This window comes from Drosophila rhopaloa, unplaced genomic scaffold, assembly GCF_018152115.1.
Source record: "Drosophila rhopaloa isolate 14029-0021.01 unplaced genomic scaffold, ASM1815211v1 contig_159, whole genome shotgun sequence".
In the NCBI taxonomy this organism is placed as follows: domain Eukaryota; kingdom Metazoa; phylum Arthropoda; class Insecta; order Diptera; family Drosophilidae; genus Drosophila; species Drosophila rhopaloa.
Genome location: NW_025335038.1, coordinates 65,856 through 92,370, shown reverse-complemented (window position 1 = coordinate 92,370; position 26,515 = coordinate 65,856). Strand labels below are relative to the sequence as shown.

Below are 26,515 nucleotides of genomic sequence, written 5' to 3'. Positions count from 1 at the left end.
GTTATCAAATTTTCGCTAGCCTTAAAATCGATTTATGCTGCTGTTTTTCTTTGTTTACTTTCCTTGTGCAAATTCGTGATAGGTATTTGTAAAACATAATTTAATATTGGCCCGGTGAATATGGGCTGCGAAAGCTGCGGTATCTATTGATTTGGCTTGGCAAAATGTTAAAAGAAATTAATGCCAATCGATCGATTTTTGACAACGAAGTGGGAAAGTAGCGAGCGGTGTTTAAGTTTGGGTGTGTATATTGCGGCCTGGCTAAAAGTTAAAAGCCCGTAAGGGAAGTGCGATAAAACCTGAAAACTACTCACAAATCTTTGGTCATGGAGCACCCTTCCTCGTTGCCTGTTTATGTCCGCGAGAAACTCGCTGAGCTGGATTTAGAACTCTCTGAAGGTATACTAATTTTCGCATGATTGCAATTCAAATGAAAATTGTTGTTAAATGAGAATGAGTTTGAAAAAAACATCGCATATCCAACCAACTAGTTTGTATATGTATAAGTTATGTTCCTAGATAAAATTTGCTGCTGCCCCCACACACATTGACAGGCATCAATTAATGAAAAGTGTGTGTATGCCGTGTGTTTGGGCGTTCAGCATAAGTACATGATTGAGTCGCTATTCTTGACTAATAAGAACAGACACATCTGACTGATTTGATCTAACGCAGCTGTTGATAACCCATCCCATCTACATTTTTAGGTGACATTACGCAGAAGGGATATGAGAAAAAACGGGCGAAGCTGTTGCAGCCATTCCTGAGAAAGACTGAGGGTATGTGCTCTAAACTAATTTGCCATGTAGCTGCCTTTACTTCTTCTCTTTTCCCTAGGCGACAAGGTGAAGAGTACCCCACCACCACCATACTACAACGTCAAAGATGCTAACAATAGCAGCAGCCACGGTAACATCAGTAGTGACGGCGTCATAGTGTCCAGCGAGGGCTATAGCTATGTGACCGAAGTGCCCTCCTTGTCCTCCTCGCAACAAAGACATTCCAAAAAGATCGACATCCACCAGTCGTCCTCCGTCACGACGTCTTCGACGCCGCACGGTGGGCATGTGGGGGCTCCAGGATACGAAAATATGCGACCACAGGGTGGAGCAGTCGGCGATCCCGGCTATCAAAATACTCGCGAGCCTAGTGGCTTTCAGAATCAGCAATCAGCAAATAATAGTCAGCATCGTCAACGACGCACACAGCGCAAAGTAACGCACAATGAGAAACGTTATCATTCTGGTGAGTAGTGAAAATTGGCAGCGATAATTTACTGCGAACTCGCTGTCAATCCGCAGAAGTACGACAAGAGGCTGTGCAGCAGGCCCTAGCAGCTCTTAAAGGCAGACCAAAACCCAGCCTTCCGATGCCGTCGAAGCGCACATCTGTTCTGAACCGAAGCCCTGAATGCAATGATGAGCTGGACTCATCGACAGATGACGAATCCATTCCCGAGGAGACCATTTCCCCTGACAAGGAGTACAACTACCCGCGGGATCATATTAGCAACAGCATTTTGCCACCCGAACCAATAATAAAACCTCCAATTCGTGAATCATCAATGGGTTCACAGCTGCATTCGAGGTTGGACGTGAAACAAAACCAAATGCAAAATCAGAAGTATACATCATCGAATAGCGCTCCAGATAGAAGGCCACCGCAAAATTTGCCTCCTCTTGTGAGTAATCTAATAATTGATAAACTCTATCCCCAGAATAGAGAAGGTAGTACAGGCTTAAGAGTGTAAATTTTAAAGAATTGTATTTAATATATTTACTGCTTTGATGGTCGTATATGTTTATTTATGTACAGTATAGGTTAAAGAATATACACTTTAAAGGATTGTATTTAATATATATTTTTTAAATAGCCAACATCAGACACTTCAAGCACAAACTCGCCGCCTATTGCATACAAAAGAGAGATTGACCTTTCTGACAAAGCGTTCAAGCAAAAACAGTGTAAGTAAATGTATTTGCAATGTAATCAAACCCGATGTTGGATTCGGCACAAGTTGTGTTGATTATCTATGTTTTGTGCTTATGTACACATCTTCTCTCAATAAAAAAAAATGACTTTATGTCATCTGTGTCATTGGCTTATAAGTGACTGCATAAGTAATAAATTTAATTTTGATATTTTATTAGTCAACGCTCCTGACATCACACAATTTAACAATACTCATCGTGCTGCGGACAGAGTTACTCGATATGTTAATGTAACTCAGAATGAATTAAACGAGGCAGATGCCAATGGCAAGTGGAAAGTGTCAGCCAAAATACAGCAACTGTTAAACACTCTTAAAAGGCCGAAGCGACGACCATTGCCAGAGTTCTATGAAGACAATGATATTGAGCTTGAGATTGCTGCCAACACGAAGGATCCGAATGCGCCAAAACCAGAGGGCAGCACGATGACTCCTGTGCAAGGCGAGCAACTGTCGATACCAGCAGGACTTCCACGAACGCTCGAGTGCGCACTGCAACGATATGGCACTAATTCTTTTAAAAGTCCCATGGCTACGGTCCTCGATCCCAATGGGAAAATAACCACAACCTTAACATATGGGAAACTGCTGTCGCGCGCGCAAAAGATTGCGTACGCTTTGTCAACAAAAATATTTAGCAAGGGTCCTGAACAAGTAACTCTTAAGACAGGCGATCGTGTTGCCTTGGTTTATCCTAATAACGACCCATTAAGGTTAGTAAAAACACATATTTCTTATTTAAAACAAAACTAAATCGAAAAAATGTATAGTTTTATTACAGCCTGGTATGGATGTATGTTTCGAGGCTTAGTGCCACTTCCAATAGAGTTACCGCTTTCAAGCTCGGATACACCCCCCCAGCAAGTGGGATTTTTGTTAAGTTCTTGTGGCATAACTGTAGCTTTAACCTCAGAGGCTTGCTTAAAAGGTCTTCCAAAGTCAACCACTACCGGGGAAATAGCTAAATTAAAGGGCTGGCCACGTTTGCAATGGTTTGTAACTGAGCATTTACCAAAGCCACCCAAAGAATTCAATGTCGGCAATTTACGTGTCGATGATTCGGCAGCAGCTTATATAGAATACACGACTGATAAGGAAGGAAGTGTTATGGGTGAGTGTAACATCGAGAGTACACAGGTAACAACTATAAATTTGTTGTTTTTAGGTGTCACTGTAACTCGCGCTGCTATGATTAATCATTGCCGTGCTCTGACTATGGCCTGCCATTACACGGAAGGTGAAACAATTGTTTGTGTCTTGGATTTTAAACGTGAAGTTGGATTATGGCATTCAGTTTTGACTTCAGTTCTGAATGGTATGCATGTCATTTTTATACCCTATGCCTTGATGAAGCTGCGACCATCCAGCTGGATGCAATTAATAACAAAACACCGGGCTTCTTGCTGCTTGGTTAAGAGTCGTGATCTACATTGGGGCCTACTAGCAACAAAGGATCACAAGGACATCTCACTCGCTTCCCTGCGTATGCTGTTAGTAGCCGATGGAGCCAACCCCTGGTCACTTTCGTCGTGTGATCAGTTCTTGAGCGTTTTTCAAGCGAAAGGATTACGCTCAGATGCGATTTGCCCCTGTGCTAGCAGTTCCGAAGTATTTACTGTTTCCCTTCGTCGTCCTGGACGGGGATCCTGTGGATTTAGTCCATCAGCTACAGGACGTGGGGTACTCTCTATGGCAGCACTTTCGCACGGAGTAGTAAGGGTGGACAGCGAGGATTCATTAACGTCACTGACTTTGCAGGACTGTGGACAAGTCATGCCAGCAGCACAAATGGTAGTCGTAAGATCGGAAGGAGCCCCAGTGCTATGCAAAACCGATCAAGTTGGTGAAATATGCGTTACTAGTGGTTCCACGAGCGCTAGCTACTTCGGTCTCGATGGAATGACCAATTCTACTTTTAAAGTTCATCCTCTATTGGAAGAATTTGAACAACCAAAAGATGGAAATGGCACGGTAAATGTAATTTCCAAACCGTTTGGCGAAGACTTTTACGTAAGATCGGGTCTACTGGGATTTCTTGGTCCCGGTGGCTTGGTTTTCGTCTGCGGATCCCGCGATGGTCTGATGACGGTTACCGGTCGAAAACACAATGCGGATGACATTATTGCCACAGTATTAGCAGTAGAACCAATGCGTTTCATTTACCGAGGACGCATAGCTGTATTTAGCATTAAAGTACTTCGCGACGAACGCGTGTGTGTTATAGCTGAACAACGTCCCGACTGCTCTGAGGAAGAAAGTTTTCAATGGATGTCTCGCGTTCTTCAGGCAGTAGACTCCATTCACCAGGTTGGAATTTATTGCCTGGCATTAGTTCCACCAAATCATTTGCCCAAGACTCCTCTCGGTGGCATACATTTATGTGAGGCAAGACGAAGATTTTTGGAGGGCTCGCTTCACCCAGCGAATGTTTTGATGTGCCCACATACATGCGTCACCAATCTGCCAAAACCACGAGAATTACATCAAGGTGAGTTCCAAGTTTAATAGAAGTACGTTCGTCTATATAATTGGCTTTGTCGGACTTTCTCTGCCTTATTTACCTTATTAAAATACAAATATTGCTTTCCTCTATTTTTAACTACCAACAACACTTCAACAATGCTGCGATTACTTATATGACCACTACAACACTTACTGCAAAAACAAAAAATATCAACACTGTATAATAACTACAACAAAAACACATTTCAACATAACTAATGAAACCGCATAAATTAATCATTTATTTAATGAATCCTTGTACAAAAACAACAAATCATTCTACTACTAACCATTCCCCAAACCAAATAAGGTGTGCAAACTGCCGCAAAATTAAGCTCATCATCTGGATGTGGTATTACAGACACGGGTGTAGGACCAGCCTCTGTGATGGTTGGAAATTTAGTTCAGGGTAACCGCCTAGCTGAAGCCCATGGACGGGATGTTGGATTGGCTGAAGATTGTGAGCGAAAGGTTGGTCAATATAGTCAATTTATAAAGTTTTGTGAATTTTATAAGAATAGAATAATCGATATATTCACAGCCCCAACTCATAACAGGTGTATTGCGTTGGCGAGCTAACACCTCTCCAGATCACATAATATTTACATTGCTGAATTCTAAGGGTAAGTTTAGTCCTTGTAAATTCTTAAACAAATTCTAGATTCTACTTTTAGGTGCCATTGCTAAAACTCTAACATGCTCCGAGTTACATAAACGAGCGGAAAAAATAGCTGCATTGTTACAAGAACGAGGAAGAATTGAGCTAGGCGACCATGTTGGTAAGAATTTGAAAATACACACTTTAATAAAGTAAAATAATAATTTTTTTGTAGCTCTTATATTTCCTCCAGGACTTGATTTGTTGTGCGCGTTTTACGGATGCTTATATTTGGGTGCGATACCAATTACCATAAGGCCTCCGCATCCACAAAATTTAAATACCACGTTACCCACTGTCCGTATGATTGTTGACGTTTCAAAAAGCGGCATTGTACTCTCTATACAACCGATTATTAAGTTACTAAAATCCCGAGAGGCGGCTACCTCTGTTGACCCAAAGACATGGCCCCCAATATTGGATATTGATGACAACCCAAAACGCAAATATACCGGCTTAGCAACGGTCTCCTTTGACTCTAGCGCATATTTGGATTTCAGCGTGTCAACTTGTGGACGTCTTAGCGGAGTTAACATTACGCATCGGTACTTAGATCAAAATTACAATAATATATTTTTTGCAATAATTTTTTTTAAACCAACAGATCTCTCTCTAGTCTATGCGCCAGTTTAAAATTGGCCTGTGAGCTGTATCCTTCTCGTCATGTTGCGTTATGCTTGGATCCCTATTGCGGGCTTGGCTTTGTAATGTGGACTCTTATTGGTGTATATAGTGGCCACCATTCAATACTTATCGCACCTTACGAAGTTGAAGCAAATCCCAGTTTGTGGCTGTCAACTCTTTCGCAACATCGGGTTCGCGACACTTTTTGTTCATATGGTGTAATAGAATTATGCACTAAAGCCCTCAGCAATTCCATACCATCCTTGAAACAACGAAACATTGACTTGCGTTGCGTGCGGACGTGTGTTGTTGTTGCTGAAGAGCGCCCCAGAGTGCAGCTTACCCAGCAATTTTGTAAGCTGTTTCAAGCGCTTGGCCTTAACACTCGTTGTGTCTCCACTTCATTCGGATGTCGTGTCAATCCAGCCATTTGTGTGCAAGGTGCTAGTTCTGCCGAAAGTGCTCAGGTGTACGTAGATATGCGAGCACTGAGAAATAATCGCGTGGCTTTGGTGGAGCGCGGTGCGCCAAACTCACTGTGTGTAATTGAATCAGGAAAACTTCTACCAGGAGTGAAAGTGATCATAGCAAATCCCGATACCAAAGGTCACTGTGGCGATTCGCATTTGGGTGAAATTTGGGTAATCATTTGAGAAATGAGTTATAACCATAACTAATATATTGTCATTTCGTTAGGTGCAAGCTCCTCATAATGCAAATGGATACTTTACAATTTATGGCGATGAGACTGACTACAATGATCACTTTAACGCCAAATTGGTGACTGGGGCCACCTCTGAGCTATATGCACGTACTGGATATTTGGGATTCTTACGGCGTACCGAATGTTCTCAGGCAGCTTCATTACTAGACGAGACCACACCAAGTGTGGCTAGCCGCGACAGTGATACAGAATCGTTAAATTCCATAAGTCAACTGCAATTAAATTTTTCAAATGTTTCGTTGGGTGGAAACTCTGAGCATAGCCTAATAGGTGGTGCAGGTAATTCGAACGATCAAGAACTACACGATGCTGTATATGTAGTTGGAGCTGTTGATGAAGTGATCTCTTTACGTGGCATGAACTATCACCCAATAGATATCGAAAATTCAGTAATGCGCTGTCACAAAAAAATAGCTGAGTGGTAAGCAATTTAAAATCATCTGTTCAAAATTATTACTCAAAACATGTTTTTTACGCAGCGCCGTTTTCACCTGGACTAATTTATTGGTCGTAGTTGTTGAACTAGACGGCAATGAATCAGAAGCTTTGGACTTGGTTCCCTTGGTCACAAACACAGTATTAGAAGATCATCAGCTTATAGTTGGTGTTGTTGTGGTCGTTGATCCAGGTTTGTAAGACGAACAGTTTAAATATATAAAGTAACTTTAAAGTTGAGTTATAATAAAAAAAATTTTTTTTTAGGTGTGGTGCCCATTAATAGTCGGGGCGAAAAGCAACGGATGCATTTACGGGATGGCTTTTTGGCCGACCAATTGGATCCCATATACGTAGCATATAACATGTAAATACACAATTATTCTTATGATGAAATCGCCACTAAGCAGTAAGGAAACGTAAGCATCCGCCTTGTTCGCAGCTTACTTACAAACGCAATCCCCAAATAAAATATAAAATGGCTCATTTTGGTTCGGACCGCCCGCACACTTACACATTTCCTTCTAGTTTGTTAGCATAGAGGGTAAAACATTCATACAATAAATTGACTATTTAATTTATACGACCATATAAGTGACAACAAACATTTAATATTTATGTATAAGTCTCAATAAACCGCAATTAACATACTTTTTCGATATTTTTTTATTTACTGCTAATAACTATAAATACTTTCTGAATTAATGTTGATGGTTACTGAAATATTTTTACGTTCTCTACAGTTTTATATCTTTATTCTCTTTCAACTGATTTAAAAATACTGTTGCGTTACGTTTTTTATTTGTATACTTTTGCAGAAGGAATTATAATTGCAATCAATGAAATTTTCCCAAAACTATTTCTATTGAAACGGAACGGATCAGACGACTATATAATAAACTGGCCTGGTAAAGATTCGAAAAGAAATAGGAAATCGACTTTGTTGTTTTTCACATAAACGCATAGCTTGAGTTGAAGATATTTCTAAACATTTTAAAAATAAATCAAGGGACTATACATTTTTGTTAAGGCTGTTGGGATATATATAATTTGGCTTGCACACACATTTGCATTACATTTTTTAACTGTTACTCATGTGTCCTGATTCTTTTCTTTATAGTTAAAAAAAACCTTGTACCTAACGAGTACAGGGCGATACTATTTTAGTTATAAAAAAACTTTTAAAATTAGTATTTATATTATATTTTTATATCTATGTGGGACTGTTATTATTATTAAGAGCTTGCAGCTCGGTGCCTTCAATTTTGTGGGAACCACGATCATACCACCACCGTAAAATTATTGTTCGGCGTCTCCGCACAACCAGAAAGATAAGCAATACCCAAACGCCTTGAAGGCCATTCGCCATGTCGCAAAGTAGCAGATAATTAGAATTCGATCCTGAGTAAAATGTAACTATTTCGAGTAGCCAGCTTATGACCATAATTATTCCAAGTAAGCTGACGCATTTGGCGCTGAAAAAAATAAGTACAATGAAATTATTGTTCAAGTGTTTATCATATCTGCACTCACTCCTTTTTTACTTCTTCGTATTTCTGTTGATCGAACAATAAACTTTTCTGGACTTCATCTATCTTTTGAGTTTTTTCGTATCCGTTTATACGTTGAAATCCGAAGAATGATATTATGTTAATCTGAAGATGTACGGATAGTAAAATATTAGAAACTGTTTTTTTTTCTGAATTAGCTTACCAAGAAACTAAGAAAAAGTATCGTGGAAACTGGTGGAATAAAGTAACGTTGTGAGTCTCTTATAGATTCCGTGAGGCCTTTAAATATAAAAAATTATTTTGTTTATTTATTAAATTAATATTTTTATAGTGGTCTTGCCTTGGATAAAGTAAGATGGCATTCCAGGTAATCCCTTTTGAGCTGTTAGCGCCACTATTGTAGCAGGTCCAGAAAAAGCCAAAAGAGTATAACATGCAAAATTAAACGTTGCCCAGGGCTTTGAAAGCCTAATGCAGCAGGGAACCTTGTACCACACGTTTAAAAGTACATTAAAGCATATAAAAAAGTACCAGAAAAAATAGCTTAAAATACAAAACTGTATAATGTAGCCAATAAATCCTTGGTTTGGGATTCCATATATGTGAACAACGGAGTGCACAAAGTATCCAGAAGCCAAACACATAGACATCAAACTTAGAGAGAGACCATGCAAGTTACGCAAAGAGCGAAGTGTCATGTGCAAGTAGCTAACTAATAGAAGACACGGCATAGATATAAGCATTAGAACGGCAACAAAAATTACCTAAAATGATTTTTTTAAATTAGTGTTTTCAAAAAAGTAAAGTCAGTGTAATAATTACTTACTTTTGCGAAAGCAATTTGCTCTTCAACTTGTGTAACACATGTAAATGCAAAAAAATGTCCTGACTTATCAATATCCAAGCAGTAATTTTCCTCAACTGTGTACGATTCATTGCCAAATTTGTCAATAATTAACAAGGAACCGTCTTGCAAAACAAAAAAAACATCCTCCGTATCGTCATATTGAAGGGAGCTAAACTTGAAGTACGATTTTTACTATGCTACGAAGATTATTTTTAGTTATTTAATACCTGTTGCAAGGATTGCCAATGTCAACGCTTAGATAAGTCTGAATTTCCAAATCTTCAATACAGTTATCAAACAGAACTGCACTTATAACAGTTGGTTCAAAATTTATAATGCCGTTGTCGCACATAGAATCGCTTTGATTTTCACGATAAATATCTAAATTTTCTCCATGTGGGCAGCATTTTCGCAGACGTGACGATTCTTTTGCTATTGGTTGTTTTCTGTATTTTTCACGCTGCGAACAGTCTGACGGTTCTAATGGTTTTTTTACAGGACTTTTAGTGGTTTCAAGGAATGGAAGCTCACTACCGGTAGTCGTTTCAGTCGAAAAGCTTTCGTCCATAAAAGGGGTTGAGTTAGTTTCGTCCCAAATAACAGTTAAAGTTTCTTTTAATTTGTCTTTATGTTTAATACTAAAAAAGTAAAAAAAATTCAGTTATTTTCCTTTTAAGGTACCAGCATTTCCTACCTTGAATTTTTTGATTCCCTAAAATTGAGCTCGTTTGTTGTTTGCGCAAAAGTTTTTGAGCTCGCTTTTAGACTGATTAGAGCTAGGATGATTTTCCAATAACTTAAAATCATATTGATAATTTTTAAAACGATCTGAAATAATATAAATTTAAATAACAAAGAAAGGTATTTATTAAATGCTTGAAAATATCAACTTTTTGTTTGTTAGTCTTTCGAAATCGAGAGAACAACAAGTATGTAAACAAATACACTATTACCGTCGTTTGTTGTTGAAAAAATATAAATTTTATCTTATCTGTCTATTCCTGTGTTATCTTTGTGAAACACATGACGTCAGATTGGTGTGTAATTAAGTTGAAAGCACATTCTTTAGAATTGATTAATACTCGGAGAATAATTTTTGCTTTAAATACACCCATGACATTTTTATGACGTTAAAAGCTAATGTTTACGCCCTAAAGGATGATTTACTTTTTTAGTTAAGTATAATCTAATTAGTTTCATTATACAAATACTGTGGTGATTTTATTCACGACAAAATCTTCATGTTTACGCACACGTGAAAAATTTTAAGTTTGGTGACAGCTATTTGAATGCAACCACTGAGGTTGATTAAAAAAGTTATACTAGCGAATAATCAGTCGGTATTCCGCCAAAGAGTCGGGTTGTGCAGGTGATAAGATAGCAATGTGTACAGGGCTACAAAATTTACCCAAGGGAATTCTGTAGATAACTTTACAGGTCTCACAGTAAATTTTTAAAACATTTTTTTTTATCATTGTGTCACTACTTTTTCTGTTTTCTTTTAAAAATTTAAAAGTCACCAAGAATACAAGAAAAACCTAAATTTTTGCAAGCCCCTAGAGAAAAAATCGAGTTTATATCTGTAACTCTGCTTGAATTTTGAAAAGCCATTTTAGCCATTGAGTGGCAATTGAATTTTCATTCATTCGAACACAACATAAAAAAGTTTTTTAAAAAAAGTATTGACTGTTTGAAAATACAATTTTAAATATTCGCTGAGAAATCTGGCGCTCAATTTTGAAACACACCCGTCACTGCTGTTCAGTGTAAATATCGAAAGCAGCCCTGTTAATATCGTCGGTGCAACCTTTAGCAATCCGGTTCCCCAGCCGACCGCAAGATGTCGCTTGCGGCACCGAGAAATAGAACGGTCGCTGTGATTGGCCGACTGTACACCGTCTCCAGTTATGTTCAGAACTGAAATGTTAGGTAAAAGTGTTTCTCGCAGTTTGCTGAAGATAGAAGATAGTTAAAAATACATTAATATATTGTGTTAAGCTTCTGCAATTGTTTTCCAACATGCTGGGTAATTACTGCACCGGCAACTAATGTGTTTCTGAACGAAGAGTGGCGTTTGGGCAGTCGCGAAAATTTTTTCGGTTCTTTAAATGGCGGACAATGTGCGTTGGCTTCATTTCCTCGTACTGGCACAAACACACTCGCATTCGGTGCTGTTCAGTGCGTTTGCCATAGAATATTAGAAACTGTGAATGTTTTGAGTATACATATGTACATGCGTACACCTAATAGATTTAATCGGAACTACATATTATCCTGAGCGAAACAAGCTGTTTTGGCGGGGTTTCTCTTGAAAAATAAAACCGATCTAAACAAAGTGAACTGCCAGCAATTAGCTACTGGAATCTGATCGATTTTTTCCCAAATGGGCCATCGAGTAAATATGTACATATTTGAATATGTCCTTAAATGAGAATAGAAACGATCTGCTGTGGCAACTTGTGATAAATTCTCCAACTCTCGTTTCAGATTTAATGTGCGGCTCCAACCTCAACCAAATCTGAGAGATTACAGACTCACCCAAGCCCAGAGGCCAGTTAAACCAACAGAGACAGGCAAAAACAAGAAATGAGTGGACGCGGCAGCCGTAAACGTGGTCGGCCGCCGAAGACGGCCAATGAGCGGGCTACAGGACGCTTCAACTACCAGCTGCTCAAGAAGCCCAAGTACCTCAGCGAAGGCAAGTCGCAGCCCAGCACGCCATCGGCCTCCAGGGGCATCTCTCCGCAGAGCGACGAGGGCAGTCGGAGCAGCCACAACATCCACCACCGCGGCAGTCGGGGGAGCGCCGCCAAGAGGGGACGCGGTCGCAAGTCTACCGTGCAGCCCAACACCAGCAGCTTCGCCGGAAGAAAAGGTGAGTTAGAATAGGATACGGACTGAATACCCTTGACTCGGACTGCCCTAACACTATCACTTTGCCAGTTGCTTTTAGAGCCGTAGATATCAACATCAAAAATTCATCTTTTTCCTGGCTGGCATCACCACGTTAAAAGGGTATTTTTAAATTGGTCGGCTTTTCTTTCATCTATCACCTACAGCGACAGGCGAAATAATTGTTTTTGCCTCGTACATTTTAAGAAGGTTATAATTGGGAATATTTCTACGATCTACTTTCTTTAACTGGTGAATAAGTTTTGCTCTGCTTCTTTTTGCAAAAAAAATATTTACGTTTGTGGTGTGTGCCGGCCTGACAAAAAGTAAAGAAATTTAAAAGTTATATCCCATTTACCTTTTCGGAAATAGAAGGTAGTTAAAAGTATATACACACTAACTTGCCGAAGTTACATTTTTGGTTTTGAATAAAATGTACCAACGCGATTCAAAATTGGTAATAAATTTATTCTTACAAAAAAAACACAAATCAATAAATTTTATACAACTGAAAAATTTTATTTAAGTGCTTGTGTATCACTAACATGAGGTAGTATATTCTTTTAATATCAAGAAAATAATGTTGGTTTAATAGAGTTTGCAAATATTGCAAATATTGTTGAATTCAGAATTTACTGGAACACGCTGACCACATTGAAAAAAGCCCGATTCAAAATAAAAAAAGGACTGCAGCCGTACCAAAGTAGACTAACAAAATGACAGGTTATATTTTAGGCATTCGCTTGAAAAATAAAAGGTAAAAATATTTATTTTAATAGAGCTACTTGTTTTGTATTATAGGATACGAGTCAGAATATCACTATGGGTCGGATTTTGGAGATTCTGAAGAAGACAAATCAGACAATGAAGATGACATACTACTTACACCTAGCGACGACGAGAGCCTGGAAGCGGTCAACGAGAGTGAATCTGAATTCTCCGTATGTAGCTTCAATCAGAACGGTCTTGGTCGTCCTCCACGACCGCCTAGCCCAGAACCTGTATGGCTGCAGGAAGGGAGGCAATATGCAGCGCTTGACTTGCCCGATTCCTCCGAGGATCTATCCATAGCTAATGTCCATGTTTTGAGAGCCCTCAGTATTTATGAAGTACTAAGACGTTTTCGTCACTTGGTCCGCCTCTCGCCATTCCGATTTGAAGACTTTTGCGCTGCCCTAGCTTGTGAGGAGCAAAGTGCTTTATTGACAGACGTACATGTTATGTTGTTAAAGGCGATCTTACGCGAAGAAGACGCACAGGGAACACATTTCGGGCCGCTGGATCAGAAGGATACGGTTAATATAAGTCTTTACCTAATTGACGCAATCACGTGGCCGGAAGTTTTACGCAGCTATGTGGAAAGTGACAAGACATTTGATCGCAACGTGTTCCAGATATTAGGACAAACTGAGTACCCGTACACAGGCATTGACAGCCGACTTGAAGTGCTTCAGTTTCTGACAGATCAATATTTAACCGCCAATTCCATACGGGATGTAATGCTCCAGGAAGGACCCATACATTATGATGACCATTGCCGCGTATGCCACCGACTCGGCGATTTATTATGCTGCGAAACGTGCCCTGCTGTCTATCATTTGGAATGTGTGGACCCGCCAATGAATGACGTACCTACTGAGGACTGGCAGTGCGGGCTTTGCCGATCCCATAAGGTTAGTGGAGTAATGGATTGCGTGCTGCCGCAGGAAAAACAGGGCGTGCTTATTCGGCATGACAGCCTGGGTGTTGATCGTCATGGCCGAAAATATTGGTTTATTGCACGTCGTATTTTTATAGAGGATCAGGCCGACTGCACTTGTTGGTATTACAGTACGACAAGTAAATTAAAACTGCTACTTAACCGGTTGGACTCTGAAGAACTTGAAACTCGGCTGCATAGCCAGCTAACAGAACGCCAATGCGACATCGAGCGTCAAATGAAACTGACTGAGACCTTAACTAACGAGCATAAACATACTAAGCGAAGTTTAATTGAAATTGAACAAGAGGCTACAAATGAAATATTTGACAAAGAGGCTATGGATGAGAAAACTGAAGATGGTGATGCCAAATCTGAAACACATTCAGTGGAGGGAACAAAAAAACAGGAAGAATGCAAAATGGTTACGCGTCAGAAATCTAATCAGTTGAGTAATGGCACGCTTCATTTTAAACTTGGTATGGAGCAAGGATTCAAAAATTATGTTAACCAGTATTCAACAAATCCAATTGCCCTTAACAAGCCGCAAAGAAACGAGGAACGCGACAAGCGGCGTCATCTGTCCCACAAGTTTTCGTTAACGACTGCTTCCGACTTTAAATGGATTGGCATTACCATGGGGACTACCGAAAACATGATCACAACACTTAGACAGACTTTGATAAACTTCGAATCCAATATAGCACCCTCTTTTTTAAATACAAACTGGGTGGTCAACAGGAAAATTTGGAATTCTGCTGTGATGAACGCCCGTCGCGCATCTGATTTTGCTGCCGTTTTGTTACTGTTTCAATCGTCCCTAAAGAGCGTTGTCTTTGCTAATGTCTGGCATGAGCAACTTGGTCATACAACTTTGCAACGAATAACTAGCGCCGAACGAGAAGACCGAAAAAAGCTGGAAAAGCGGGAGAAACGCGAACGTGATGATGAGGAAGAACGCAATCGTCTAGCATTCAACTACATAAAATATACACTGGGTCTAAAACATCAAGTCTGGAAGCAAAAAGGAGAAGAATATCGTGTCCACGGACAATGGGGCTGGCTTTGGCTCTCAAGCAGCCGACGCTGTGGTGTTCGTGCCCGACGAGTCCAACCTCTGGTGCACAACAGGGTGTATGTGCACTACACCATGGGAGAGGAAAATACCGTTAATGAAATTATATTGGTCGACCCTCGGACTCAGCGCTTCATGCAACAATGTCAGTCAAGCAATGTCGATGGTCAGGTGTGTCACTATTTACCGGAGCAATATACAAACGTAAAAGTTATCGAAAACGTTAAAGAAAAAATCCAGGGAGACATCGATGTCAGTAAAGCTCTTAGTGCTCCAGGGCGTAGTTACTATCCAAAAGTGGCTCGCAAATGTCGGTTAGATGATCTGTTGGATCGTCGTATTAAACTGGCCGAGGTCGAGGAGCAGATAGCTTGTAATAATGTCACTGATATAAAGCCGCTTGTAATTTCATCTCCAAATGTTGCAACCATTAACAAACAAACGTATCTAGAGAAGCGTTTACTCCGCCTTACTGAAGTTCCAGCAAAGGGAGGCACTGCAAACGTAAACTTGGAACTCGTTAATTCGCTGGCTAAACAAATTCAAACAGTGCGCTTACAGTTTAGCCAACTTAATCGTTTTGCTAAGATTTTTCGTTGTTACACAAAGGAGTGTAATACAAATTCAAATGCTGTATCTCAAATAACTCAAAATACCTGCTACTCGCCATTGTGTCTTCAAAAAGCGAGAGCAAAGAAAGAACTTTTGCTCTTGTTACGGAAGGCACATACTGCGGGAAACGGATCAAAAGAGACGGTTGCCGCTATACTGGGAGCAGTTAAAAAGCCATCTATTCTCGAGCAAAAACTCACTGAAGGCAAGAGAGAATCACATCAACTAGCAACTGATGAGTCAGAAGAAGGAAAACCATCGGAATTCGAAGCGCCGTTGGATTTACTTCAGGACTGGGAACATGCTCGGTCGCATGCTGTTTCTTTTACAGATTTACTATTAACTGAATGCTTGCTGTTTGAACAAGGCAGCGCAACCGAAACCAGTATCAAAGAAGAAGATGATCCAAGTGCCGGAAGCAATACAAATACTGACTCTAACACACAAGACTCCGATAAAATGGATTATATCGAAAGTATGGACGTTTGCAGTAATGTTGAAATTGAGAGTACTGAAGACTCAATTATCGCTGGCTTAAACTCGGCATGTTTAGGAGCTAACGCAGAAGATATCGATATGACAAGCGGATGGCGGCGAAAACGTAACCAAAAATCTAAAAAAACTTATATTGGTACTAAAGATGTGTTGGATCAGACGTTAGACAAGGACATACCACTTAACAAACAGAACCGCAGATTTCCAATCACTACACGTCCGGTAAAGCGTGAATGCGTAAAAAAATATGAACGGGAATATTTTAAGAATGGAACAGAACGCGTCTATTCGTCTAATTCACCCCGGGGTCGTATATACCTTCTTAATAATACATCCAAGTTATACGAGCAAGCTGTAAAAACTGAGGATAAAATGATAATTTCCAAAAAGCCATTATACTCCCGTTACCCTCTTATCTCAAATTTCCTTACTCATAAAAAGAAGCGAAGCTTATTGGTGCTGCCGCGTTTCGAGTTGCTTAAGCTGGCGCGTATGGGAGGAAAATCATCAACCAATGGCTTTCATCACGCTGCAAAAAATAACACAATCTGGCAATATCAGTGCTCGCGTCCCCTTTTCCGAACGTGCTGGTCCTATCGCACATCTAATGCCACTTCGTTATCCAGTCTAGCTCTTCAGCTACGAATATTGTGGTCGTGTCTTCGCTGGGACGATATGATAACGAAGCCCCCTTCCACCGATGGAAAGCATCAGGTTACAACAGAAACCGAAATTGTAACTTTGGAGTTGTTAAAACTTCGACATGCAGGCCGCTATGGCGAAAAAACCAGCTATTTGCGTCGTAAAGTGGTCATTCCACTTGAAATGCCTAAGACTATAAGAGGTGAGTTTTAAAACGTGTATACATTCAGATATACAATTTGTATACCCATGCAGAGGGTATTTTAATTTTGGTCAAAAGTGTGCAACGCAGTGAAGGAGACATCTCCGACCCTATAAAGTATATATATTCTTGATCTGAATCGCGTCCTGAGTTGATATAAGCATGCCCGTCTGTCTGTTTCTACGCGAACTAGTCTCTCAGTTTTAAAGATACCGATTTTAAACTTTGCACACACCCTTCGTTCCTTTGCACGCAGTTAATAAGTCGACTATATCCTATAGCTGCCATATAACTGAACTATCGGAAATGCCACAATTTTGGTGTTTTGAAAATTAGGAAGTTGGTATTTTGTATGGCCAATCAATCTAACCTACCAAATTTCATAAGGATCAGCTGACTATATCCTATAGTTGTCATATACCTGAACACTTGGAAATGCCATAACTTTGGTGTTTTTAAAGTTAGGAAGTTGGGATTTTTTATAAGTATTAAGAATGTATCATATGAATAATTTTGGAGAATATAATTTACAGAATATTCTGCAAGGGTATATCAACTTCGGCTCCGCCCGAAGTTATCTTTCCTTTCTTGTTTTAATCTATATTTTTTTTTTCTCTTATTACCTTTGAAGAAGTAACTTCTATAAGGTCGGGACTGCGGAAACGAAAGCGCGCTGAGTCCCCCCAGCCAACTGAGCCTCAAATTACTGAAGAATGGGTCGAGGAAGATAAACTAGAATTATGGGAAATTAAATTTATTGGAGAAAAACAAGAAAAGGCACGCTTGTCAGCAGTCACGCGATCTGTAGCATCCCGACAATTGGAGACATGTGGAATTAATGCTTCAAGCTCTTCAAGTAATGGAACTCCAGGGGTCGCTGGTCGCGTTCATTTGGCACCAAAATCGAGCGATGATGTAAAGGAAAAAATGGAACAACAATTAAAATTGCAACGCGCTGTTCATCAGCAAAGAAAATTGGTCGGCACTAGCGAAGTCACTCGCTCTGTGACCCCAGGTAAGTTATTCTAAATGATCCATGAATGTTGAGTTTAACGGTTGCATTTTAACGATTTAGTTAAGGGCCAAGTTATTGGTAGTAGACGTGTCATAGTCAAAAATCCTGATGGCACAACGCGAATCATACAGCAAGCAGTTACACAAGTTTCTAGGACAGCAACAACAGCACCAAACACGCCAGCGACGGCAAATGCATCCCCTACTATAAACAGCATGTCTAGCACGCAATCTTCTTCATCTACTCCCACACCACATAAGGTACAAATTATAAGGGGACCAGATGGCAAGGTCAGCGTACGCGGATTAAACCCTGGGCAGCAGCTTGTTCAAATGCCGGATGGGAAATTGCATGTGCTGACTACCACAACTACATCAAATGCAGCTCAAGGTATGTTTCACCATAAAAAATGTGAATTTAATTATTGTAAAATGTGTTAATATTTATAGGAAATAAAATCAAAGTTCCCATTAGGCCGGCTTCTACCCCGTCATCACCAGCAGTAACTTCAGCATCGACTACTGCAAATCCAGTAACACCAGTTATAAAACAAATAGCAGTTAAACATCTCACGAAAAATTCCGGAACTCAATCCGTAGCATCGTCACAGCGTGTAGCTTTACCGCTTGCCCAAATTAAGAATAAATTGTTGCTGGCCCAACAGCAACAGCAAGCTTCAGTAGTATCTGCATCAGCAACATCTTCATCGCCGTCTGTGCAAAAGATAGTTTCAAAGGTGGTTAATACGAGTTCGTCAGGACATAATCTGCAACAAGTATTCGTGCAGTCCGGATCAAAATTGGTGGTAGGTCAAAACGCACAGGGGCAAAAGGTTATAATATCCACCTCACCTGCACAACAACAAGGGACATCACCAGTTCAACAGCAGCAACTTGTACAATCCCAAGTCCTTTCACAACAAATTCAACAGTCATCTCAGCAGCAAATCTCAATGAACCAGGTCGGAAGTCAACCAACGCAAAAAGTAATTCAGCAAATTGTTAACACCAGCAACGTGCAACAGCAAATTGTAGTTGGAGGCCAACGGATAATTTTGAGCCCCGGTCAAACTATAGTTACTCAGAGAAACGTGCCGCAGAGCCAAGCTTTGCAAATGGTTCAGCAGCAGATTCAAACCCAGCAGCAACAACAGCATATTGTTCAGCCTCAGCAACAATTTGTTGTGCAATCAAACCAAATTGTTCAATCCTCACCAAGTACACAAACAAAGTTGGTCAAACAGCTTGTGGTTCAACAACAATCACAGCAAACAATTGAAGAAAAAGCACAGATCACACCCACAGATGGAATTGAATCTGGTACGCAACAAGTGCTAGTTCCAAACTCGACTTTAGCTCAGCAGTTAGCCCAAGGCAAACTACAGGTGGCCACTGTAAACGGTCAACAAGTTATCGTGAAACCATTGGGAAATAATCAGGCGCAAATCGTAGCACATATTAAACATCAAGGCGATGGAAACGCTCACATCGTAACAAATAATTCCATCACTGCAGTTCCGCAAGCAAGTCCACAAAGTTCACCAGTCAAACAGCAAGGCCTCCCTCCCCAGCCAGTCGTTATCCAGCAGCAGCAAATTTCTCAACAGTCAACTACAAACTACGAAAGTGGCGTTAGCTCAATCACTCAACAGCCTGTTGTTGCCCAGACTGTCCAGGGACAAGCCCAACAGCATTCCTTAAGTGTTGAAGAAAGTCTTCTGCAGAATCAGCCTCCTGGAACAGTAATTAAATGTGTCACCGCTCAAGTTTTGCAAACAGAGCATGGGCCACGTATAGTATTACAGGGCCTGGTAGGCAACGACTTCACGGCTCAACAATTGCAACTAGTGCAAACACAGGTGAAGCAGCAATTGATGAAGGGTGAGTGAGTTGCTTAAATGTATTTATAAAAATAAATCAACTCACGTCTTCGTCGTAACCATTTCAGCTCAAGAGTCAAATGGCAAACTCGGTGTTCTGGGCCCAACAAAAATATATTTGGCGGTACAGCCGGAAATTGCAGCTCAATCACAACCACCCCCACTTACCCCAGTTCACCAATCGGCTACGCATCAGCAAGTGAGTAGTTTTTAGTTGTAATTTTAATGCGAAAGAAGCAGTAAAAAATAGATCAGGATTATTAGAAGCACATTTGCTGAATCTCGACCGAAATGCCAATTTGTTTCTTGTTCTAATCTATGTTTAGTTAATTTTTTCATTAAACATGAGAGGCATGTTGCTGCTTTACTTGTCAATTTTATACGTTTCGTTTGGTACCTTAAATTTGTTTGTTGGTTCTTAATAAACTTATTTTTGATAATTTGTGTTTACACATTTATATACATTCCTAAGAAAATATCTATAAAAATTGTATTTTTCCAAGTACAGCAACAAAGACTTTTATTGAATTATATACAAAGGCTTTTTATTGCAACATAATTATTCAACCATTATTTCTAAAAGTAGGGAACTTGATGTTTAGAAATACCATTTAGTATGATTATATTTATTTTGTTCATTAAATTTCAATTATCTAACAATGTATTTAGCTTAAAATGTGAATATATTATTAAATATAAGTAACTATCTAATAGTGAGTAGCAAGCACATTAGGCATATTTACAAGAAATAATCAAGACTATCATCTAATGTTTTAAACAAAGGCAAAAGTATTAGAACAACGCTGCTGCGATTAGATTTTCTTGCCTGGGGACATTTGGTTTCTAAGTAATTCATAAAATAATTGTAAAATGTAAAGCGCTTTTTGCAATAAAACCTTTAATGCAACCACACTAATTGTGACCAGCTCTGTTTCTTTTCGTTCGAATAAACTTACTTATCCATGCTTATGGTGTTATTTAAAAATGTGAAAATTTTTTTGAACTGTTTATATATTTTGTATGCTATATAAAGGCTATTGAAATACTTGAAATACTTTATTTTTCAAAGGCCAATAATTGCAATTTACATCAATTTTGTTTACGAAAGCTGCAACTGTCAACCTTTGTTTTATGTTAAATTTATAATTTATATTTAAGGTTCGATTTTCACATTAAAGGTGATGTTTTTAGAGACTTTAATACTATATGATTTTGTTGCTTAGTGCTTTTGTGTTAGCTCCCATAAGCTAAAACGAAAACGCTGATACTCAACATAAAATAGTATGTAACAATTACACTTCATTTTTATTTTATTGATAAAAAAAACGAAACATTGAATAATCAATTTCAATGTATTGAATTTACCAATAAAATAAAAAAATTTGACTATAGAATGATTTGACTTCTACTTTTAATCAACGGATTATTCTATGGAATGCTGAATCTGTATCGAACATTGATCGGATCGACATAAATTTGTAAACATAGTTTCAGATATCCTTTCAAATAATAAAAACAAAGTTTTAAGAAAATTTGAAGTAGGCATACCTCTTAAATAACTATCACTAGAGCCAAACTGTTATCTAAAGCAAGTAAAACGCCGATTGACAATCAATATTAAATTAATACATTAAAAATACCTAAAAAATAAATAAAGAAATCGAATATAAAATTATCCCTTTACAAATATTACGTGACAAAGACTTTATCGGTCTACATTCTTGCTTTATTTTATATACAAAGACACTCTAAAAAATCTACAATTGTACGAATTTTAGGGCGTGTCTCATGTTATAAAGAGACAGACATAACCCTTTAAGAAAGATACATTTTTTTTTGTTTCCGTGTTTTCATGTCCAATAAAGTCACAAAAAGGAGGTTCTGTGAATTTTTGTTTCTGAATTAGTTGGATGATTATGTTCAAATTGGCCTTTGTGTTGACAAATAGCGCATTTTTTATATATAGGTATGAATATAACTCTTCAAACATAAATTATACATCAGTGTAAGAAAAGAAATTACAGAGCTAATAAGCTTTAAATATTTATCAGAAATCAGTTGAATTCGAGTGCAAACTATTGAATTAAAATTAAACTGGTCGGAATTTCAATGGCCAAATTAAATTTCCCTCTTTATAACTCGAAATACAAATTTCTGAAGAGATTAACCCCACGCAGAGTTTTAGTTGGCTGACATATTTGAAGTTATACAAATCAAAGGCAAGTCTCGCTCTCTTAAATGGCAAATTAAAGAAAGAATTCTCCATATAATCGCATGTGCTTACGTCGCGATTGAGCTAGTTTTTATGATATTCTTCAAAATAAACACAAAGGCTTTATCATTTTTATAATCATCTCATCTAAATCGAAATGAAGTTTACACTTGTCTAAAATTAAATTTGGCAATAACACGCAAAACATACACCTCAAATAGCCCTTCACTATTTTCATAGGATAATGGTCTCTTTGCCACAGTTCGCATTTTAATTTTAAATCCAATTTCAATACTATCCTATCTTTGTAATACAAAATGTCAAATACCTTAAAATAAAAATCATGCTTTTACTGCTTAAAAACTTTTAACCATGCCTTAATGTCGCGTGTCAACAACTACAACTCCTAACTACGTGTTAATCTCTTCGCCAACTACGACCACTTCTCAACTTTAATAACACACATTAAAAGGTTGCCTGGAGTAAATACTACAACTGATCTCTGATTAAAGTCAGGTAGGTGTGTCTGTCAACAAATTAAATAACTCTTCGCATACGTTTATATTTATGCAATGAAACTCTTTATTCTGAATAAATCCCACAATTTTGGAAAAAATTAGGTTGTTGGCGGCGTATCAATTGCTTGTGTGATGAGCTCGAATTATATGTTGCATGAAATGCAAGAAGAAGACTATGATGATGAAATTATTGTAGTCTGCAGTCCGCCGAATCAAATTGAACCTACATCCCTAAATGAAGTAATCCAAGGTAGAATTTCAATAAGTGATTTGGCGTGCCACACCAACATTAGTTGTAAGCCAATTCTGCAAGCAAAAAAATTAAAAATGTATAATCTAGTTCTAGTTGAAGATCAAGACAATAATGAACAGCATCGCCTAAAATATGAAAGTGAAGACCTTAAACGATGTTCATTGCAGACTAACAACGTCGACAACGACGCCAATGCGCTAGCAACCTTCGAAGCCAATCCGACTATTATAATTAATTCCATAAATAATGGCAATGAGCAGGAGCGTATTAAATGTGCAGAAAAAGACAATTTTAATAAAACAATTAACCAGCCCTTTGTCGGTACATCTACCCTATTAGAGCGCTTAGATCATAACGAACCAGCAAAGCATTCTGAAATCGAGCCCACAGAAAATATATTAGAAAAAAAGCAAAGCGAGAGCTATGTTGTAACCAGTGGCTATATACAAAAGTGTAAGTATTATTTAAAAAATATTTTTTTAGATAATAAAAATGTTGTGCTTTTCAGCCATTTCAAATGCTCTTAAACAAGGTAATCTGAGTCCGGAACTTGAAGAAAAACTTGTTTATATGCAGAAGCAACAAGAAAATGATGATTGGAAATTAGACTCAAGAGAAAGTGCAAGCGAAGAGACACTTATTCCAAATCGCCGCAGCTTTTTACCAGGCGATAACAACAGGGATGATGCTGAATGGAAAATTCGATCTTCATTATGGCGTCAAAATGCTATCACAAGTAGTAGTCAGTTTAATCGAAGTTTTAAAAAAAATCGCAGGCACAATGAAGAAGTGACCGAATTTGGGGAAGCAAAGCAATTGCAGTTGGAACGCCATAAGGAACTGCTTAAAAAAAGTATTTTACGCAAACGTTCATTACTAGAACGTAATTTACAAAATGAAATACACGAAGATGTTCAAACCAAAGTTCAACGACACGTTCGCTCCCTAAGTACCGCTTCACCAGAAGAACAGAGCGAAAATGAAAGAAGTTGCGATCCTGAGATGGATTTTAAACGGTAATTATATAAGTGTTTTTTTTTTTGTAATATTCTGTGTTATTGAACGACTTATTAAACTAAACTGAGTAAAAATCGCAGGACAGAGGCCAATGCGCAGAACAGCAGATTTGGGGTCGGCAGACCAAAGAAATTTCCCAGAAAAAAGGAAAAATTGTACTGCATTTGTCGTACTCCATATGATGACACAAAGTAAGCTAACCTACAATTTTTGTACCCTTGCAGAGGGTATTATAATTTCAGTCAAAAGTTTGCAACGCAGTGAAGGAGACATTTCCGACCTTATAAATTATATATATTCTTGATCAGCATCACTAGGAGAGTCGATCTAGCCATGTCCGTCCGTCCGTTTCTACGCAAACTATTCCCTATGCTTGAAACTTTCCCAAAAGTGGTCTTTCTATTACAGGTAGTATATAAATCGGAACGAGTCGGATTGGGTGACAATATCATAAGCTCCTATAGAAACAATTGGGACAAAAATGCAAAAAAATTATAGCTTTGTTTTTAATTTTTTTGTTTGTTCTTGTTTCTTATAGCTGCTATAAAAACAATGTCAAAATGCAGCGCGATTATAGGCATAGAAATCGAAATGTAGTCGATTTGTAATATCTGCAAGGGTATATAAACTTCGGCTTACCGAAGTTGGCTTTCTTTCTTGTTTTTTATAAAACTGTCTTGATTAAAGAATTTATAATGGTTAATTTAGGTTCTACGTTGGGTGTGACCTATGCAGCAATTGGTTCCATGGTGATTGTGTCAGTATTACCGAAGAAGCTTCGAAAAAACTCGCGGAATTTATTTGCATTGATTGCAAGAAAGCAAGAGAAACCCAGCAGCTTTATTGTAGCTGTCGTCAACCATACGACGAGTCGCAGTTTTACATATGCTGCGATAAATGTCAGGATTGGTTCCATGGACGTTGCGTCGGAATACTTCAGAGTGAAGCGGAGTTTATTGATGAATATGTGTGCCCTGAATGCCAGCGGAAAACAGATTCAAACTCTGATAATATCAAAAAACTTTCCCCCAATGAAATTGAAGAGCTAAAGAACCTGATTAAACAAATACAGGTAATAACCTTAAATCTCTTATCTACTCTGCTATCACTTTGCCATAAACATCTTTGTTGTCGATTTTAATGTCTTCGAAAAATTTTGAATTCAATATTTTTTATAAGGAGAATTGCAAATTTAATTTTACACCAAATTGCAAGACAATGTTTTGTTCCCTTTTCTCAACATATTTGAGACTTCTGATCTAAAATTATTATAATCTTTATAATGTTTTAATTCTAATTAATTAAACAGAAATGCAGTGTACATTTACGCTGAGCCGCGCATTTGTAACACTTTCTTTTTGTAAGTAATGAATATTTTAATTAGAAGACTCTGCACTATAAACCTTGTTTAGAAAGACTCACGTGCTTTAGATAATGATTTTAGAAAACCTTTTGAGTATTAACAAATCTTGCAGTTAAGTTGCAAAGTCAAACGATAAAATTTTCAACGTTTAAATACTAATAAACTAATAAAAAAAACTTGATTTTATTTATTAGGTTCACAAAAGTGCTTGGCCTTTTATGGAGCCGGTTGATCCGAAGGAAGCACCTGACTACTACAAAGTAATTAAAGAGCCCATGGGTAAGTTACAAGTAAAATAAGTAATATGTTTAAACTTAAAATGTTATACTTCTTCATAGATCTCAAACGAATGGAAACCAAACTCGAATCAAACGCCTACTCAAAACTAGCCGAGTTTATTGGCGATATGACAAAAATCTTTGACAACTGCCGGTATTATAACCCAAAGGAATCATCGTTTTATAAATGTGCTGAGACACTAGAGTCATACTTTGTGCAAAAAATTAAAAGTTTTCGGGAAAATGATTTTGGACAAAGTAGATAAGACACCATAGAAAAGCTTAAAACTTAAGAAAAAATATTGTAGTTGCTATCACTAACACAACAAAAAGATACATATGTATTTTATTTTGTAATTAAATGTAACAGTTACATTCATTATCAATTCAGAAATACCTATGTATATTTTATAATAAGACCTGTGTACATATGAACTCTATAAATACGAACGACTATTATATGAGATGTAATATAATTTAATATGAAAATAAATTTTAGGCTCTTTTCCAGACAATTTTAAAAATTATAAGTAGGTTACAATAAGGCTTTTGTACAGAAAATTAAAATGTTTATAAACCATTTATGCATTTGTTTTGAAATTCTTTTTAAGTATTACTTATGATGATCTTATATCTTGATGGCATCCATAAGTGCTCTGATTAGTAACAATTTCTTTTTGTCCTCGGTAGGAAACAATATATTTGCCTAAAAACAATCCGAAAAGTTCCAAGTACAAACAATATCCTATAGCTGACATATAACTGATTGATCGGAAATGCCATAACTTTGGTGTTTGTAAAGTTAGGAAGTTGGGATTTTCTATGGGTTTTATTTTTGGCCAATCAATCCGACCTACCAAATTTCATAAGGATCGGCAGACTATATCCTATACCTGCCATATAACTGACCGATTGGAAATGCCATAACTTTCGTGTTTTTAAAGTTAGCAAGTTGGGATTTTTAAATTGAATTACGGTGCAGGAAATAGGATTAAAATGGCAAATAAAATGTCAAGTAGTTGAAGGTCAATTCGAAAATGAATTTATATAAAATCAAGTACTTCATATAATT

At 38.1% G+C, this 26,515-nt stretch overlaps 3 protein-coding genes across 12 annotated transcripts; 2 read left to right on the top strand and 1 right to left on the bottom strand.

The window, feature by feature from the left end:
• Positions 1-6: 6 nt before the first annotated feature.
• LOC108042193 (disco-interacting protein 2) lies at positions 7-7,583 on the top strand. Of its 2 annotated transcripts, none has more exons than XM_017120369.2 (16): positions 7-399; positions 708-779; positions 838-1,245; positions 1,302-1,681; positions 1,874-1,964; positions 2,151-2,703; positions 2,761-3,101; positions 3,156-4,478; positions 4,854-4,963; positions 5,034-5,115; positions 5,167-5,271; positions 5,326-5,695; positions 5,755-6,415; positions 6,471-6,919; positions 6,978-7,126; positions 7,201-7,583. In XM_017120369.2, the coding sequence occupies exons 1-16, from the start codon at positions 327-329 to the stop codon at positions 7,302-7,304; spliced, it is 5,271 nt and encodes a 1,756-aa protein (XP_016975858.1). In that variant the 5' UTR covers positions 7-326; the 3' UTR covers positions 7,305-7,583. The 2 variants fall into 2 exon arrangements, with proteins under 2 accessions (XP_016975858.1, XP_016975857.1); XM_017120368.2 differs by having other exon boundaries at positions 4,803-4,963.
• On the bottom strand, positions 7,582-11,237 carry LOC108042198 (probable G-protein coupled receptor Mth-like 14). The gene is made up of 8 exons (XM_017120374.2): positions 11,099-11,237; positions 9,986-10,119; positions 9,519-9,929; positions 9,271-9,460; positions 8,785-9,208; positions 8,647-8,723; positions 8,467-8,588; positions 7,582-8,408 (listed from the first exon to the last, which is right to left on the bottom strand). Exons 2-8 carry the CDS (start codon positions 10,096-10,098, stop codon positions 8,147-8,149), a joined length of 1,599 nt encoding a protein of 532 aa, XP_016975863.1. The 5' UTR covers positions 10,099-10,119; positions 11,099-11,237; the 3' UTR covers positions 7,582-8,146.
• Positions 11,132-26,025, top strand: LOC108042192 (nucleosome-remodeling factor subunit NURF301). Of its 9 annotated transcripts, XM_017120363.2 has the most exons (14): positions 11,201-11,317; positions 11,779-12,166; positions 12,985-16,908; positions 17,540-17,923; positions 17,984-18,313; positions 18,373-19,803; positions 19,871-20,001; positions 22,635-22,782; positions 22,873-23,238; positions 23,294-23,801; positions 23,883-23,993; positions 24,511-24,874; positions 25,360-25,444; positions 25,504-26,025. In XM_017120363.2, the coding sequence occupies exons 2-14, from the start codon at positions 11,878-11,880 to the stop codon at positions 25,707-25,709; spliced, it is 8,277 nt and encodes a 2,758-aa protein (XP_016975852.1). In that variant the 5' UTR covers positions 11,201-11,317; positions 11,779-11,877; the 3' UTR covers positions 25,710-26,025. The 9 variants fall into 9 exon arrangements, with proteins under 9 accessions (XP_016975850.1, XP_016975852.1, XP_016975848.1 ...); XM_017120361.2 differs by having other exon boundaries at positions 11,132-11,220; positions 22,635-23,238; XM_017120359.2 differs by having other exon boundaries at positions 22,635-23,238.
• Positions 26,026-26,515: the final 490 nt, after the last annotated feature.